Source organism: Artibeus jamaicensis, unplaced genomic scaffold, assembly GCF_021234435.1.
Source record: "Artibeus jamaicensis isolate MK-2021 breed Jamaican fruit bat unplaced genomic scaffold, CSHL_Jam_final scaffold_916, whole genome shotgun sequence".
NCBI lineage: Eukaryota > Metazoa > Chordata > Mammalia > Chiroptera > Phyllostomidae > Artibeus > Artibeus jamaicensis.
Genome location: NW_026522059.1, coordinates 5,149,549 through 5,166,431, shown reverse-complemented (window position 1 = coordinate 5,166,431; position 16,883 = coordinate 5,149,549). Strand labels below are relative to the sequence as shown.

Sequence of the window (16,883 nt, the reverse complement as noted above, 5' to 3'; positions counted from 1 at the left end):
AGAACTTTGTGAAATATTGATTATGATTTGAAGGATTGCTGCTGCTTACTGGAAGCTCAATTCATGTAAGTGCTGTAGATGTTGTCTCATCACTTCAACTCCACAAAAGAATATTTTTATCCCTGTTTTACACCAATTTCCTCACTAACTTCCTCTAGGTACGCTAATATACACACTGTTTATATACATGAAACTGAGGCGTGGAGAACTTTAATAGCTTCTCTAAGGACACACAGCAAGTGCGAGGGAAAGCTGGACTTGAACCTGGGCCAATGGGCCCTGTGGCCCATGCTCTCGATGCCACACCTTGAGACAGTATTCTATACCCACTTTAGAGATGGGAACGCTGAGGCTCCAAGTGTAAAGCCACCCGATAATTTGTCAGCGTAGGACACACTACGATTGATCTAGTCCCGAAGCCCTTGCTGGTCCATTTTCTCTACAACACAGTAGTCCACGCCTGTTTGTACCTGGCACATCTGAAGGGGACGGTGTTGGCAAGGATGTGAAATGGGTCCCAGGAGCAGAGCAGGGCAGGGATTCGGCACGCACCTGTTTAGGTATATAGAAACGCAGCTGCACTGCAGCAAGAGCCCTGGGCATGCCCATGCAGGGGGTCTGGGAGGAGGCTCTGCTCCAACTGCAGGCCCCAGGCCATCCGGACCATGCTCCTTCCTGGGCTCAGACCTCACTCCAGCTGGAGCGCACATGGGAGCAGGAAGTGGTCAGCACAGTGGAAAATGCTGAGCCCATCTGAACTCATGAGGCCAAGTGTAGGGGCTCGGGGTGAGGCTCCAGCCTGAAGACAGGCCAGAGCCAAGGGTTTCCGTCCAGCTGGTCAAGCAGATAACTTGTCCTCAGGAGCCCCCGTGGGTGTGTCCACGGCAGCCTCTCTGGTCCGGATGTTAGTTGGGAAGCCAAGCGACAGGAGTAAATGACTGGAATGACACATCTAGGCACTTTACAAGTTATAACGATGGGATTATTTTAAAAGGGCGCCCACACCCAAGGTGTGTGTCGGAATCGTTCATTCAGAACAGACAGAACAGCCCAGGAGCCTGCACTTCACATTCCCTGTGGGATAAGGCATCGCTGTCACCTCGGCCGTCACTCAGGCATCACTTGTAAAGGGAGACACCTTTGCCTGTGGAATCACTTCTTCTCAAGTGCTGAGCATTTAAATGGTTTCTGACAGCCAGGGGGTGACTGAGGCGATTAGATGCAATGCTGTGACAGGCGGAAAAAGGCATTTTGTCAGGTCTGCAAGAACCTGGAGGAAGACGCGGCCGGAGAGCAAGCTCCGTTCTGAAGGGGCAGAGCCAAGGCCCAGCTCCTCCCCTTTTCCAAGCCTGGCCCGGGAGGACCCCGTAGAGGGGTCCCCATGGTGATGCCCTCAGTGAAAGGGGGCAGTGTGTAGCTAAGCCAAAACGTCTGCAGGAGGGAGGCGGAGTGCAGAGGGTCACTTCCTTCCATTTCCCTGGGTGCATGGAAGGTGGGTTGTGTAGTGACTTTGAGACAAATGGCCTGAACCCACCTCCCAGGCAGCAGGTGGTTTGGGGCAAGTCATGCACCCTCTCTGAGCCTCTGTCACTCTCTAGTTCAAGGGGCACAGGCGTGGCTCCCTGGCGCAGAGGTTTCCCCAGCACAAACTGAGAGCAGTGCGTGAAGTGTTGAGGACACAGCGGGCCCCTGGTCCCTGGTAGCACCTCTGTCTCCCCTCCAGGTGTAGCTAGTAAGTGGACGACCTAAGTCTGCAAGTAAAAATACACCAAGGTGCATCCTTCCTGCAGGATGGCTTGACAGCACGTGGTATAAAGAAAAAAGGTTTTAAAATACGTATATTTGGAATGCAAGGTGGGACTCCTGGCCTTCGGGTTAGGCGGTGCTTCCTTAGATATGACTCCAAAACCAGAAACAGAGAAAAAAAATGGACTTCATCAAAATTAAAAACATTTGTGTTGCAAAAGAGACCCTCTAGGAAGTGGAAAGACAGCCTGTAGAACGGGGGCATGTGCTTACAAATCATCTATCTAATAAGGGACTCGTGTCTGAATACATATACATAATGAACAACACTCATACATAATGAACGCTCACAACTCAGCCACAAGACAAATAACCCAATTTAAAAATGGGCAAAGGACTCAAATAGACGTTTCTCCAGAGGATATGTACAAATGGCTCATAAGCACGTGCAAAGAGGCTCAGCACCCTTAGACTTCAGGAAAATGCAAATCAGAATCCCAGTGAGATACCACTCCGTACCTGCTCGGAGGGCTATGATGGTGATAAACCAGGTGACAGTGAGCTCGGGTGAGGATGTGGAGAGCCTGGACCTTGCCTGTGTTGCCTTAGAAAGCATGGTGGCAGCTTCTGCAAAGGTTGAATGCAGAGTTACCATGTGACCCAGTGGTTCCACTCCTAGTACACAACCAGGAGAGCTGAAAACCTACAGCCACACAAAAGTTGAACAGGAGCGTTCATCGCAGCATTGTTTACGGTTGCTAACCCCAGTGTCTGTCAACTGATGAAGGGAGGGAGAAAATACTTTTATGTCTATACAGTGGAACAGTAGTCGGCAATAAAAGGGAGTGAGGCACTGATGGATGCTGTGACATGGGTAAGGTGAAAAAAGACACGAAAGGCCCCCGATCGTGTGACCCCATGTACACGACATTTTCAGTGCACTGTCTGCTCTGACCTGTCCCTGCAGGGAGAGACAGCAGTTCCGTGGTCGCCGGGGGATGACAGGGCGGGCGGGGAACGGAGTGGCTGCTGATGGGTACAGGGTTCCTTTGTGGGTGACGAAAATGTTCTAAACTTAGGTTATGGTGATGGCGACATGACTGCATGACACTAAAAACCATTGACTTGCGTGCTTTGAATGAGTGAGCGCCATGATACAAGTTACAGTCCAATAAAACCTCACTTCTTAGAAGTGAGCTGCAGAGGCCAAGAAACATAGCTTAAAAGACTACCCATACAGCACAAAGATATCTGCCTTTAATAAAGACTTTTATATATATAGTTAATGGAAAACGATTAAAATGTTATGTAAACGGTTCATTCAGTACATTTTTATTATCTCTCAGGGGAAAGTATACCTTCTGACCCAGTAATTCCATGGTGTAAAAAAATTCTCACAAATATGTGGGTAGATTTAGCTATAAAGATATACATCGAAGTGTTGCCTAAAACATCATAAAATTGGAAGCAGCAGCCATCACTTATCGAATACTTAGAATTTGCAGAGCGCCGTGGTGTTATAAGAAAATCACCTCACTTCTCTGTGCGAACAATCCTTTAGGGAACTATCCATGTCATTATACTCCTGATGGAGGAGGAGAGAGCCAAAGCCAGCAGCTACAAGTTAGAGCTGGGACTGGCATCCAAGTCTGTCACTCTCCGGGACCGGCAGGTGCTCCTGACTGTGACTGTCTCTGTAACAGCCCCGACACCAGATTGCACGCTGGCAGTAGAAACAGCCTGGTGAATTAATAGGCGTCAGCCCGCAGTGACATTCGTGATGGACTGCTAGGTGAAGAAGACGGGTTCGGGACCAATAGGATCTCACTTCCTTCGTGCATGTAAATGTGTATGTAAATAGCCACACGGCAGCGGACGAGACAGACATGCAGAACTAAGGAACAGCAGGGAGCAGCCGTCCCCGTGATGGAGAGGACTGCATGTCATTTCCACTCTCTTTGTGTTGCTTTCCTTCTCTCCCCCCCTGAGTTTGGTGCCACTGTAGTTGCTCTACAGTTTTGCAAAAGTTGCTCTGTGCTGCCTTGAACTACGCCCAGGTAACGCAGGTGCATTCAGAGCAGTGCTCCCCAGCCTTCTTCTAGGGCGTGAGGAGGATTGTCACTTTGGCCAGCCTTTGGTGACAGTGAGGGACCCTTGTTGTGGGGACCCTTTCTCTCAGTCAGGGACACCTCCCTCCTTTCTCAGGGGTCTTCCTTCTGTCCCGCTCTGTTCCCCTGGCAGAATGTTGTCAGACGGCCTTGGCCGTGGCACTTGGTCCACTGACTGGTGGACGTGACAAGTAAGAATGAATGCTTTCCTCTTGATGAGAGTCAGTTAGATTTGAGGAGGGAATGATTCTTTTAAATGTAATTAAATTATTTTCTAACTGCAAATGTAATAGAAAGTCACTGGAGAAAAGGTAGAATATCCTGACAAGTATAAAAAGCCAATGGGACTCACCCATCTTTCCCTCCTGTTGAATTGATTAGAGGACCCTGGGACCTGATGAACTCGGACTATCCACAGACCTGGTGAAATGATGGATGATGGGGAAGGTGGTGAGGCGGCACTGAATGCCCATAATGTCGCACGGCCTCTGCCATCAGTGAAGGCCCCGTGGCTTCATGGGAAAGCCACAGAGTCTTGGAGTCAGAAAATGTGGGTTCCTAACCGCTTTCACCCAGTGCTAGCAGGTCACTGAGCTTCTTTGACCCTCCTCGCTGCATATATACCAGACTCCTTTTGGAACGAAGTGGGGAACGTGAAAAGAATAATTACGTAAGTTGTGTGGCTTCTTTGTAAATAATATCAGTTCTTTGTACTTTGCAGGGCAGGGTGGTTATGGGTATGTAAATGAAGCGAGAGCTCCATATAAAGCAGGACAGGGTACAGTTAGTTATAAATGCCTGTCAGAGTGACAGGGTGGATTCTGGTTCATCCCACCTGGCTTTTCTGGGATGCAGGCGTAACAAGGACATAACAACGTGTCTTTTGGAGCCACAGCCAGTCTCTCTCCCTGCCTCCTCTCACTGTCCTGGACACCCTTGCAGTGGACCTGCTAATGAGTCACTGACCGCCGGTCACTCGGGGAGGGTGGGACACAAGTCTCTGTGACGTGCTCAGTTGTCGTCGTCTCCAGGGGTGGGGAGGACAGTGCAGGGGAAGGAGTCCTAGCTCTGTAGTCCTGGCTCTGCTACTCACAGCCCCAAGACCTCTGACAACCGACCTTGCCTGCTCTGGGCCTCAGTCTCTCCATCTGCGAAGTGGGACAAGCACACTTACAGGTTGTCGAGGGGATCGTGAAAGAAAATGTGCATGAATGGCCTGGTCCTTTAAAGGTGCTTTCTAAATGTTTCACTGTTTCCACTTCCCTTCAATGTAGTCTAATTTAGAGGTGGCAAGATAGAGGCAGAGAGAGGCCGAGGGGGGCAGGAGGGCTCAGAGCCATCCCGCGACAGGGAGGAAGCCTCACTGCTGAGGGGGCTGAGGTCGAGAGAGAGGAGGGACTTTGTCCATGCACGCTGCTCCGTCACAGGAGGAGCGTGCTCATGGAGCCTCCCTGAAGCCTTACTTCCGTGTGCTGGCCAGGCCGGGGTCCCCACCTGGGCCTGGCTGTGAGTCCCTTCCGGGCAAGAGCAACAACTCAACTAACAGTAAAGGACGTTAGCGGGGACGAAGCTACACCTTTGTGTTTCTCATCCAGGTCCCCTGAGCTTGCACCGAGTGAACCCAGGACCTGCTGATTCCGAAGAGTGCGAGGAGCGGGAGGAGAAGGGGGGTGTGCGCTCGGGCCCCAAACTAGTTTTAAGACGAACGTCAGTGCTACAAATGAGAGTAAGCCATGAGTGTAGGAAACGCTGGAGACGACTAACACTCACGTGGACGTGTGGTAGTTTATGAAAGACCCGTCTCTGCTCAGAGTCCTCTCCGAGTCTGGGCTGCTCAGCAGTACCTCCCCGGTCAACCCGTCTGCAATATCCTGGGGACCATCTGCTGGGTCTGGGCCGGTTCCAGAAGGACTCTGTGCAGGGCAGCAGAAGTGACGCTCTGGGCCCAGGCTCTCCTCTTTGTCTCTGCGAGGCCCCCTACTCCCAATGCCCTCTCCTGGTCACCCCCACTCAGCCAGCCAGTCATCCCCCATCCAGCCACTCACTTCTGCTTGATTCCGTCCACCTCTGTTTGGTGAGGCCTGCTCTGTGGGGGTGCTGGGTGAGGCCTGGGGGCACAGGAATAACCCCCCAGCCTCTGCCATTGCAAGGTCATCTGCAGGGGCCTTCTGTGCTCAGGCACCCACCGAGCGCCCCCCGAGGGCTCTGCACCGATTTCAGCACTGAGGATGCAAAGACGAATGGCTCCGTGACGTTCCAAAAACATACTTTCTGTAACACCCTGTTCAGGAGCCTCTACTGTCCTGTCATCGCCTGTCTTCTGGGGTTTATCACCCTCTTAATTGCACTGCTAACTTAGGCCAGCTCTAATGCCCTCTGAACTGTGTCCCTCACTGCCCCTCAGTGCAAACGCCTCTCTTCACTCAGGAGGATTAATAGATCCATCCATCCATCCACCATCCATCCATCCATCCATGACGCTATCTGTCCATCCATCATCCATTCACCATGCCCTCACTCACACATTATGGGCTCCCCTGTTCTGGGGAAGCTGGGGTTTGTGGGAGGAGCCGCTCCCCATACAGCTCCTCTGGGTAATTGGGTCCCTGCACACACCTGCTGTCCCAGCCCCCCCCCCCCCAGGCATAGCTGCCCACCCTCTTTCCTTTTCTCCAACCGTTTCTCCCCACCAAAGCCCACTTGAGTCGTACTCCAGAGCCGTTTCCTCCCGGCCGCCCTCTGAGCTCTCCCGGCTCGGGGATGGCTGGCTCCCTCTTGGCCCTGGAGCTGAGGAGCCTCACCTTGAGGCCACTGGTGTCTGTGTCCCACTGGGCATGGTCTGCATTTCACACAGACGTGGGTGTGAGTGCATGTCCAGGAAGGAGATTGCAAGGGACTGGCTGCCCGTCAGCCTTGTTCATAATGAGGGTTTGATTGAACGGCACTTCAGGCCATGATACAAAATTTTACACAGTGATAATTACTGCGTTCGTAGGAGGTCTCTGTGCGGGGCGCTGTGGCAAGGGATCTGCATGGATTAAGTTCTTGATTCCACGTGCCGCCCAAGGGGCACCAGACTTCCCACACGCCCTTCCTTCCCCACAAGACAAACATCACCGTCCCCTCATCGATGAGAAAGCCACACGTGGGTCCTCCTGGGACCACCACACTTGTCATAGAGGCCGTCCCCTCCCTGTCGTGGTCAGCTACTTCATGGACGGCCTGTGAGTGTTCCTCCTGGGACTGGGACACTCTGAGGTGTCCATTCCAAGAAAGTCTGTGTGTGTGTGTGTGTGTGTGTGTGTGGCTGCATGTCTCTGAGTGCATGTGAGTGTGCTGCTCTCTGTGCCTGCGTGTCCGTGTGTGTCTGCGTGTCTGTATGAGTGTGTGTCCATCTGTAACTGTGTTTCTGAGTGTGTCTGTGTGTGTCTTGCAGTCTGTGACTGTGTGTGTCTGTACGTGCGCTTAAACAGAGCAACTCCTGGCTCTGAGGTGACTCACCCAGGTCACCTCAGTAGGTGGCTCACTGAGGTCAAGGCACCTTACCACATTCAGAGGCTCCAGGACAAAAAGCAGTGGCCAGCACTGTGGTTTTGCCCTACACTATTTTTAAAGTTAAAAAAAAAGAAAACCAAGCGGAAACTCATTGCCATTTAATAGCTAGCTCAGATTTAGATAAGCTGCCGGCCCAGGGCTGAGGGACTGCTGACGTGACCCAGCCGGCTGACAGGACCCTGGCCCCCTGAACCCCACACAGGGCCCGGGCACCCCACCACCCACCAACAGCAGCACGCGCTCCGCCCCCACCCCGAGCAGCGGGCTCCCACCATCTCCCCCGCGTCCTCGCGATGACCGGGGAGTACATTTACTGTTCCCACTCCCAGATGAGAACATCGAGGCCCTGGACACAGTCACCTGCCTGTGCCCACGGTCACTTCATCAGGGGCAGCAGGGCTGTAGCTTGAACTGGGTCCTTCTGCCCCCAAAGCCCCTGTTCTTTGCCTGGCTCTGCACGACACCCCTCCCGCCAGTCCCGTCTCCAACCAAGTGCTTTAACATGAGGGCTGAGCCAGCTGCCAGCTTGCTCAACCACCGATTTTCCATGAAGAAAAAGGTTTTCTTCAGAAAGATCAATTAAAACTAAGTACTTTGAGAGGAAATTTTTCTAAGCCGTCTTGCAGTATCAGTCTAACCCACGCCTCTAACCACTTCCTGGCCAGATCAGGAACTCCGGCTTTTTATAGCTGGAGACAACGTGCAAAACATCAGAGGGGCCCATCCCGAAATCCACGTCTCCCTGCAGCCCCCCTGTGGGATGGGCAGGGCTCAGCCGCCCCCACCCCCTCCATCTGCCATATGCCAGGTCATTTCACAACCTAGAATGTGGGGCGTTGACCTTGAGGACATTGAGAGTGTGTGTGTGTATGTGCGCGTGTACATGCACACGGTAAACCTGCGGGCTGAAAATCCCGACCCTGTTTGTTGTCACCTTTGCAGAATCCCCGTCCCAGGCTGGCCGGGCGTTTTATTATAATTGCTGCTTATTCTCACCTGAGCCTGGGGCTCTCCCTGTTCACAGAGGCTGAGCTCAGAGCAAGCCCCACTGGCGGGGGTCCGAGCAGGCAGCTTTGTGCACACCTCGCGGATGGCAGGAGCCTCGGCTACCTGGGCAGGTTGAGGACAGGAGAACACGCACACTGCCTATCCTGTCTTAAGTCTGTACACCAGGCTGCCTGCCCCGCACCGAGCAGCTCGGAGCTCTCGGACATGGCGTGGCTGTGTCAGGAATCACCCCCCGGCGCCCTCTTCCTCGGCTTGGCTTCTGACCATTGGCCTCGCCTCTGACTCTGACCACAAGGTCCCTTCATGAGCCTGACAGTGAAGTAGACATAACAATGATTGTAGTTTTGCCGCCTCTCTCACCAAGGACCTGCCAGGTGTCTATGAAAGGCTGACAAGTAGCTAAAGGCTTGGCTGGGGGAGCCAGGTCCTGCCTCTGCCCTGTGACCCTGAGCAATCGTTCACCTCTCTGTACCGCAGCCCCCCTCCTTGCAAAAATGAGGTGGTTGTATCGTCTGCCTCGTGGGAAGGTTTTGAGACTTAAGTAAACTTATGTGTTCCCAATACTAAGAACACACCTCACATTCCACCGGGTTCAGCTCTCCTGATGCTCAGGCATCTCAGCCGAGAGGGGCCACGTGGCATCGGTCCCCATGTCCATGTGCCCCAGGGGTAAAGGGTGCGGAGTCACCATGAAGTCATCCCCTGGACCTGGGAGCCAGGCCTGGTACACAGAGCTTCTACCCTGTGCTGCAGTGAGCTTCTAGGGTTTGGAGCTGTGACAGTCCTGGTGGCCAGAACTGGTCCTGGGCTCTCTCCTGGCCCTTTAGGTGTCCGCTCCTCCAAGGGCTGCCCTCAGGATGGCTTGTTTCCATGCAAATGTCCATGCTTTGCCCATGACCCTCAGTCCTGACTCTAAAGCCCAAAGGCTACTGGAAACTTCCAGGGCAGGGCTGGCCCGCACCCCCTTGTTCCAGGATATATGTCCATCTGGGTACTTGGGAGGATGGGTCTCCTCCCCTCTGTTTTGTCCTTTTGGCATTAAGGTCATAGGAATGACCCAGGTGAGCATGGGTACCTCACTTAACAATTTCCAGAAGACTTTCCTTGGCCCTATTTCAACGATCCTCTCAACAACCCAGCAAGAGAGGCACCCTCAGCTCTGCCCATTCCACACATGAGGAAACCGAGTGCTGAGTTCCAGGTGTTTCGTTTGGGTTTTGGTATTTGTAACTTGGGGTGGGGCCTGGGGTGGGGTCAGCCAGATTCCTGCTCTCTTTACATTGGATTGAAAGCATCCAGTTTGGCTCAAAGATATACCATGTCATTCTGGATATAAAAACGCCCATGGCAGAGTGCGGGGGCGGCGTGAGTGACCCAGAGGCAGGCTGCTTGTGCTGGAGACCCGGCTCTGCCACTCACCGAGCTGTGTGATGCTGGGCAAGATTCTGGGCCTCTCTGTGCTCTAGTTTCTCCCTGGAGCCTGGCTCCCATTGCCTGTATTCTTAGAGAGGACATGCTCCCAGCAGCCTGCAATTTCAGAAGACACAGCGATTTCACTGCTGCAGTCAGCGTTTCTGTTGTCTTCGAGGCGGGCGTCTGTCATAAAGTCCAAGTCTGTCTTCACTGAGCCGGGAAAGCTTGCTGGTACAGGGCCCCCAGGAGCAGTGGCAGGGTGCGATGACGCCATCCTGACCTTGGTCCCTGGTCAGCCACTGTCAGCCCTCTCCTCAGTGTGCAACCTTAGTTCATAGTGAAGACTACACTTCACCCCTCACCCTGTCCGGTGCCCGCACTTCACAGAGAAGGAAATTGAGATGGAGGGAGACATTCCTTCAAGGTTGCACAGGGTGTTGATGTCATACGGATCAGTTCTGACCTCCCGAGTGTCCGTGGGCGTCTCCGGTGGGTCCTGGCCCCTGAGTATGGATGTTCTGGGTTGTGCCCTGCGGTCTCCCGGATGAGCAGGAGGGAAGGGGTATCAGACTGTGAGCCGTGTCTGCTCTCTCTTTCAGGGCGGCTCCCCGCTCTCCCCCGCCGCTGTCATCAGCCAGGAGACGGCTCAGCGGCAGGCTGTTGCTTTGGCAAAGGAGGTCAGCTGCCCCACCTCGTCTACCCAGGAAATGGCGTCCTGCCTCCGTCAGAAGCCCGCCGATGTCCTCAATGACGCCCAGACCAAGGTGGGCACTGGCGTGCAGGTTGGGAAGGGACATTTTACAAATGGCCTGTAAAGAGAACGTGGCTCACCTAAGGCCACTCACTAGGTTGACAGCCAGCCTGTGCTACCATGCGCACTCCCTGCCCCGGGCGCGATGCACGGCCCAGTATATGGTGCACTGAGTGTGGGCCCCGGTAGCCCACAGGTCTGTCTGCACCTGGGGTTTTACCTGTGAAGTGGGACTAGTGATGCGGGCCCTGTGGAGCAGAAGGAGAAAGCCAGTGTGGAGACCGTGGCGGCAAGTCACAACTGAGCGTACCGAGTGACACGGCCCCGCTGCAGTGGAGCGGGGCCACCCTGCCCCTTGGATTGGGCAGCCGAGGGCTCCCCTCTCCTGCCTGCAAAGATCCTGCCCACGGTCCCCGGCCGTCCTTGCCATGAACAAAGGGGACACGAGCAGGGATTGCTGTGGTCGTTAGAGCTGATGGCCAGATGCCTTTGGCAGTGAGCCTGGGCGTACAGACCCCGGGTGGGTCTGATCCCCAGCCCCCCAGGTGGAGGCCAATCGGATAGCAGCCAAAGCCCATCCATCTCCCTGGCGTGTCCCACCTTTGGCCACCCCTCCCCCCGACCGCTGTCTCCTGCTGTACGGCACCCCTGGGCTCAGGCTTCCCCATCTTCCTGTGGGTGCCCTCACCTCAGTGCGGGGCCCTGGGGACCAGTCATTGCTCAGAGTGAGACTCAGCTTCCCGCCCCGGCACTGTCACCTGGTGTCCTGCCTGCTGTCGTTCTGGCCGTTGTGCCATGGGTCCCCTGCAGAGGCTCGAGTGGACAACCAGCACCGGTGTTCCACACGGTTAGGCGGAGCAACGCTGCCGGTCATGTCAGTCCCATTTCTGCTCTAAAGAACAAAGCCGTGTAAACAATGGCATTCCTTTGCACCCGACACAGCTGCTGGCCGTGAGCGGCCCTTTCCACTACTGGGGTCCCGTGGTCGACGGCCAGTCCCTCCGAGAGGCTCCGGCCAGAGCACTGCAGAGGGCTCCGCAGGCGAAGGTCGATCTGCTCATTGGGAGCTCTCAGGACGACGGACTCATCAGCAGAGCGAGGGCTGTGAAGGTAGGCGGGGTGTGGGGGAGCCTCGGGGTCCCCTGCAGGGTTGTGGCCCTGGCTCTGGTCCTCAAGGTCTGATCTTGTTCAAGAGTCATTGCCTTACTTGTTCATTTGCAAAACAATCGCTGAGTAAATTTCTCTGTGTAGTGGCTCACTAGGGTGTGGTCCTGGGGTTGGGGCACAGATACCTTACATGACGTGTGCAGAGCTGGGAGCAGCACAGGCACAGCCACACCCACAGACGGCCTCTGTGAGTGACTCACCGTGGGAAACAGTGAGCAGAGGCCGAGCGGGGAGCTCTGTGGCCCCAGGGTCCAGCCTGCAGACACCTCCGTCCCACGAAGGGTGCTTGTCCCACTGAGACCGGGAGGAGGACAGGAAGGTGGACAGAGGGCGCTGCTTCCCGGTCCTGGCAGGGAAACCCAGCCCAGCTTTCCGAGCTGGTTCTCTTACTGGGAAAGCAGGTTCCGTGCCCCTGGCAGAGCAGCCTTGTGCGGGTTGTCGTCTGCACAGCCCAGTGGGAATGAGTTGTGAGGCCCTTGGTCGGCCCGGACACACTCTTCCTGCCCTGACCGACGTCATCGCCCCTCACTCAGGTGTGGCTCACCCTGGAAGAAGCCAACGGAGCCCAGCCCAGCCCACCCAGCCCTCCCGGTCAATGCGCTCTTGACAGGGACAGGCCCGTGGGCTGTCAAACCTGGTGGCTGAGTGCACGTTCTCAGGGAGGACACACCCCTGAACGTGGGGCTCCATCCGGGTCTGTCAAGCCCAAGGCCATAGCTGGAGTTAGCAACAACAAAGCCATTCATGCACGTGGGGTCACGGCTGCCATGAATTAGTCTGCTCCCGCGAGTGCTGTCTCACTAAGGGGGTCTCTCTCACCGTGACAGAGGTCCTGCTTTCACGTCATGCTACACCTGAGTATTTGCCGCAGTGTGGGTTATTGCGGCAATACATTGGAGGCAGCTCCAATGTCCATTAGCAGGGAAATGGCTGAATAAATCAAGATCCACACAGACTATTAAATATTACACAGGTGGTGCAGAGAATGAACTTGACCCGTCTGTGCTGGCTCGCAGACTGCCCGCGGCAGACTGCGCCGTTAAATGGGAAACAAGGAGTAAGAAGGCCGAGGAGTGTGAAGCGAAGGTAGCATTCACACTCCAAAAAACAGCCGACCGGTGTCTGTCTGTGCATATGTGAGTGTGATTTTTAGTGAATTATCTGAAAGGATGAAGGTGCAGAAAGATACACAGCAAGCAACGAACATTGGCTGTCTCAGGAGGCGAGGTGGTGTGAGAAGAGAATATTGTGTATTTAGTATTACTGATATTACTACACATGCAGATACATGGTCTACGTAACCTATATGCTTGTGTGTGTGTGTGTGGAAAGAGCTGTGCTGGGTGTGTGTGGGGGGGAAGACGTGGCAGAACGCAACGTCGCCATCAGTTCCCGTCCCATCGACTCATGGCCCAGGATGAAGAGCTTTCGCCCTGGTCCATCACGCATCGCTCGAGAGTTACCTGGCGGGGCTGCAGCCGGGTTCCTGAGCCAGACCAGGCACACAGGCGTGCCAGCAAGATACCGCTGTCCCCACTGGCCCTCGGCTTTTCTCCTCTAAAATAGGGGCCCTCAAACACTGTCGACTGGGCCCCTCATTGGCTAAAGATCAGTCAGCATAGTCATTTTAGTATAAGTGATACCCATGTGTGTTCCTGGGCTAACATGCTGAGCTATTGCAAGACATTCACAAACACAACAGAAACAAGAAGCAGAACAAGGAAACGAAGGTTCTTGTATTCGGGCTGCAGCCTCTCCAGGATACTGGCTGGAGATGGGGCCCTATCAGCTGGGTACAGTGGGGGGCACATGGCCATTGGCCCCAGCCCTCGTCCATCCATGTGCCTCCTCTCACACTGCCCTGCAGGGTAGGGCTCGGGGGTCTGTGTGCAGAAGAGATTATATTCTCACAGCTCTGGTTCTTTGGACTAGTCCTGAAAATGTATCCCCTCCATCTCTGACTTTAGAAAAAGAGGAAGAACTATTACAATCCCAGGAGCCTGGGGCTGATCCCAGAAGGGTGGGAGGAAGCAGGCCCTGGCTACTTCCCATCCCCTTCCACAGCCGTGGAAAAGCCATCCACGGGGGCTGGGAAGGGGGCTCCCGCTGGTGGTGGCTATGGACTGTGGCCAATGGGAGCACGACCCAAGTCTGCGTTCTCTGACTGTTCCAGCCCATTATAAGAGGTTGCCTGGTCAGGCAGCTGCCTCGGTCTTCCCAGTCCTCTCCTGGCAGTGTGTTTGGGAGTTCCCCACCTCTGTCCTTAGTTTCTGAGCCCCTCCAACCAGGCACCTTGACCAGAGGACTGGGACCCCTCCCCACCCATGTGTGTTCACTCCTCTCATTGCATTTTCCTCTGAGGGTTTCAGGGAGATGTTTCCGTGGTCCACGTGCAAGGGGAGACTGTCTGTAGACATGCGCTCACTGGCCCTGGCAGGAGTGGCAGAGAAGTGTGCCCCCCAAGTCCGGGATGGGGGGACCAGTGCCATGGCTGCCATCCACACCCCAGTCCCAGATGCACCCCCTCTGCACAGTTATTCTTGGTTAGACCAGTCCTCTCGTAGCTCCCTCTCTGCTCATTCCCTTGTGAACCAGTGTGGCCACTGGGTCGTTGTTGTGAGCCTGCGTCCTGTTCTGCCTCGAGTTCGCCTCAGTGCTGCTGTGGGGAATCGAGAGGAAGGGGGTGTGGACATGGCTGGACTGGAAGCCAGTGCCTCACTTCCAGTGTCATTGTGTGCTGATGCCCCCTCCCTGTCTACCTCCAGCCCCGTGTTATACCTCTTGCCTGCGCTTTTCTTTTGGACTGTGGACTGGTGTAGCCCATGTGGTCTGTTTGACATCTTCACTTCGATATCTCATAGCTTTGCACTCTTAACGTATCCAAAATAGCTGCTGACTCCACCTGTCCCCCCATCCCCCAAAAAACATGCTCCCCCACTGTGGTTTTACCACCTCAGTAAATAGCAGCCGCAGCCCAAAGTCCCTCTGGACTCTGCCCTCTCCCACGCCACCAGCGGTCTGCCAGTAAACCATGGGCCCTGTCTCCGAAGTGCACCCAGAATCCAAGCACCCTCTGCCATCTCTCCGATCCATGCCATCATCTCGGCCCGGGATTCCTATGATAACCCCGAGGTGGCCCCCTGCTCTGCCATTGCCCCTGTAATTTGTGAGAACCCAGTGGCCCGAGCCGTCCCTTCACAGTAAAAACTAGATCCTGTTGCTCCTCTACCAAAGCCCCACCCTGTGGCCGCATCTCATGCAGAGTAAAGGCCACAGTCCTTACAATGACCTCCAAGGTCCTGCCTGATGCGGCCTCTATTTTCTCTTAACCTCACTCTGGCTACTTGCCCCTGGCGCAGTGTGCGTCATCCTCCCGGCTCCCTTCGGCATCCCTCAACGCTACAGAGCGCATTCCCACCTTGGGGGCCTGGCTGGCGCTGGGTGTTCCTTTCCTAGAATGCTCTTCGCCCGGTAAACTCGCTGCCTCGCTTCCTTCGGAACTGCTTCTGTAGAGTGGTGGGCACTGATGGAAAGGGAGGCCACACCCAGCACTCCCCCTCCCATGACCTTGCCCCCGTCCTCAGCGCTCACACCCCTTGACACGGCACGTGCTCATCTGCTGTGTCTCCACCTCGACCAGAGTGGGAGCCCCGTGAGCACCACGACTCCCATCTTTGATTCCTGGGACGGAGTCTGGCGCAGTCAGTGCCCAGCGAACCCTTATTAGATTGAAAGAATGAAATGAGAGAATCAGCCACATGCCAGGATCCAACCTAGAAGTCTTCCATGAAATAATCCCTACCCAACAACCTTATGCAACAGGAATGTTTATCACTATTTTTTCAGGCAGAACACCAGGTCTGCAGAAGGCAGAATTCAAACCCAGGCCTCCCCACCCCCAGAGCCATTCTTTTTTTACAGCACCCCGGGGAAAGCCTTCCCCGGTGTGCGTGCTGGGTACTCGTGTGTACACCGACGCAGCCACGGTGCTGCAGGAGCTTTGCCGCTCCGGCCACCTTCTTACTCATCTCATCTCAACCGGGACGCCGTGTGATGGGCGCTTACGGACGGTGTCGCGTACCATTGTTCGGAGGAAGAGACAGGCTTCGGGAGGGTTCATGATGACCCCGAGGTCACGTAACTAGTCATTTCCAAAGCCAAGCCTCCACTTCTGGTCCTCTGGCTCCAAACCAGGTGCGTGGCCCACAGCCCCACGCGTGTTTGACTCCGGAGCAGGACCACCTGTGCCCTACGACCCAGCCCAGAGCAGCCTCAGCATCCCACCCGACACAGAGCTGCAAGGGACACACGGCTGGACACTGGGCTGCCAGCTGCCCTGTAGACCCCGTATCGAAGTTTCTCTTTTATTTCAAAACATCCTGCTGGTGCACGCCCTCTGGGTTACCTTCTCTTACCCCTGCCCGCTCACAACCTGGGTTTAGAGTTGGGTTTGTGGCTTCCTCCATTCCCCTGCCACCCAGCAGGCTCCATACCTCCTGGGTCCAACTACCGTTAGTTGAGAAAAACCCAGGATGGCACATTGCTGAGGCCTCCATCCAGTGGTTCTTCCCCTTCAATAGCAGCCCAGCCCCCGACTCATCTCTACAGAGAAGCAGGACATCGATTGCGGAAAATCACCATGTCAGCCTAGAGTGGGGTGTCAAGCATGTTTCCCAGCGCCCAGACCCGGCCGTCTAGTCATGCTACACTGAACGAGGTCCCTTCCTCCGTGCCAGGTACTGCACCCTGCGTTTGGAGTGTTTGCTCCAATTGCATTTGCCCTAAAGGAGTGAACAGTCGGGTGAGGAGCTAGAAAACGAGCACCAGGAAATGCACATGGTCTGGAGAGATGGACACCGCGACTTCAGGACTGCAAGGACAGTGGTGGGGGAGGGGCCATGGCCAGCAGGAGGGACGCAGCGCTGAAGGAGCTGGCCAGGACCTCGTCCCCGGTGTCTGCCAACAGAGCAGGGGCAGGGTCCTTGGACTGTAGTCAGGAGCATCTGAGTTCCTGGGCCCGAGCCTCAGTTTCCCTGTCTGTACCGTCAGGAGGTTATTAGTGAATATCCACGTGGGGAGAGGACTCGGGCACCACTGTCTGGCAAATAGGATGTGCTCAGTAAATACTAGTTTTT

At 55.0% G+C, this 16,883-nt stretch overlaps 1 protein-coding gene across 1 annotated transcript in view; it reads left to right on the top strand.

Annotated features, from left to right (window-relative positions):
- TG (thyroglobulin) overlaps positions 1 to 16,883 on the top strand; it is a 200,039-nt gene that overhangs the window by 157,189 nt on the left and 25,967 nt on the right. The window contains exons 42-43 of the mRNA XM_037166661.2: positions 10,430 to 10,594; positions 11,524 to 11,691. Of these exons, the coding sequence (XP_037022556.2) occupies positions 10,430 to 10,594; positions 11,524 to 11,691 (333 nt within the window). The remainder of the gene's footprint in view (positions 1 to 10,429; positions 10,595 to 11,523; positions 11,692 to 16,883) is intronic.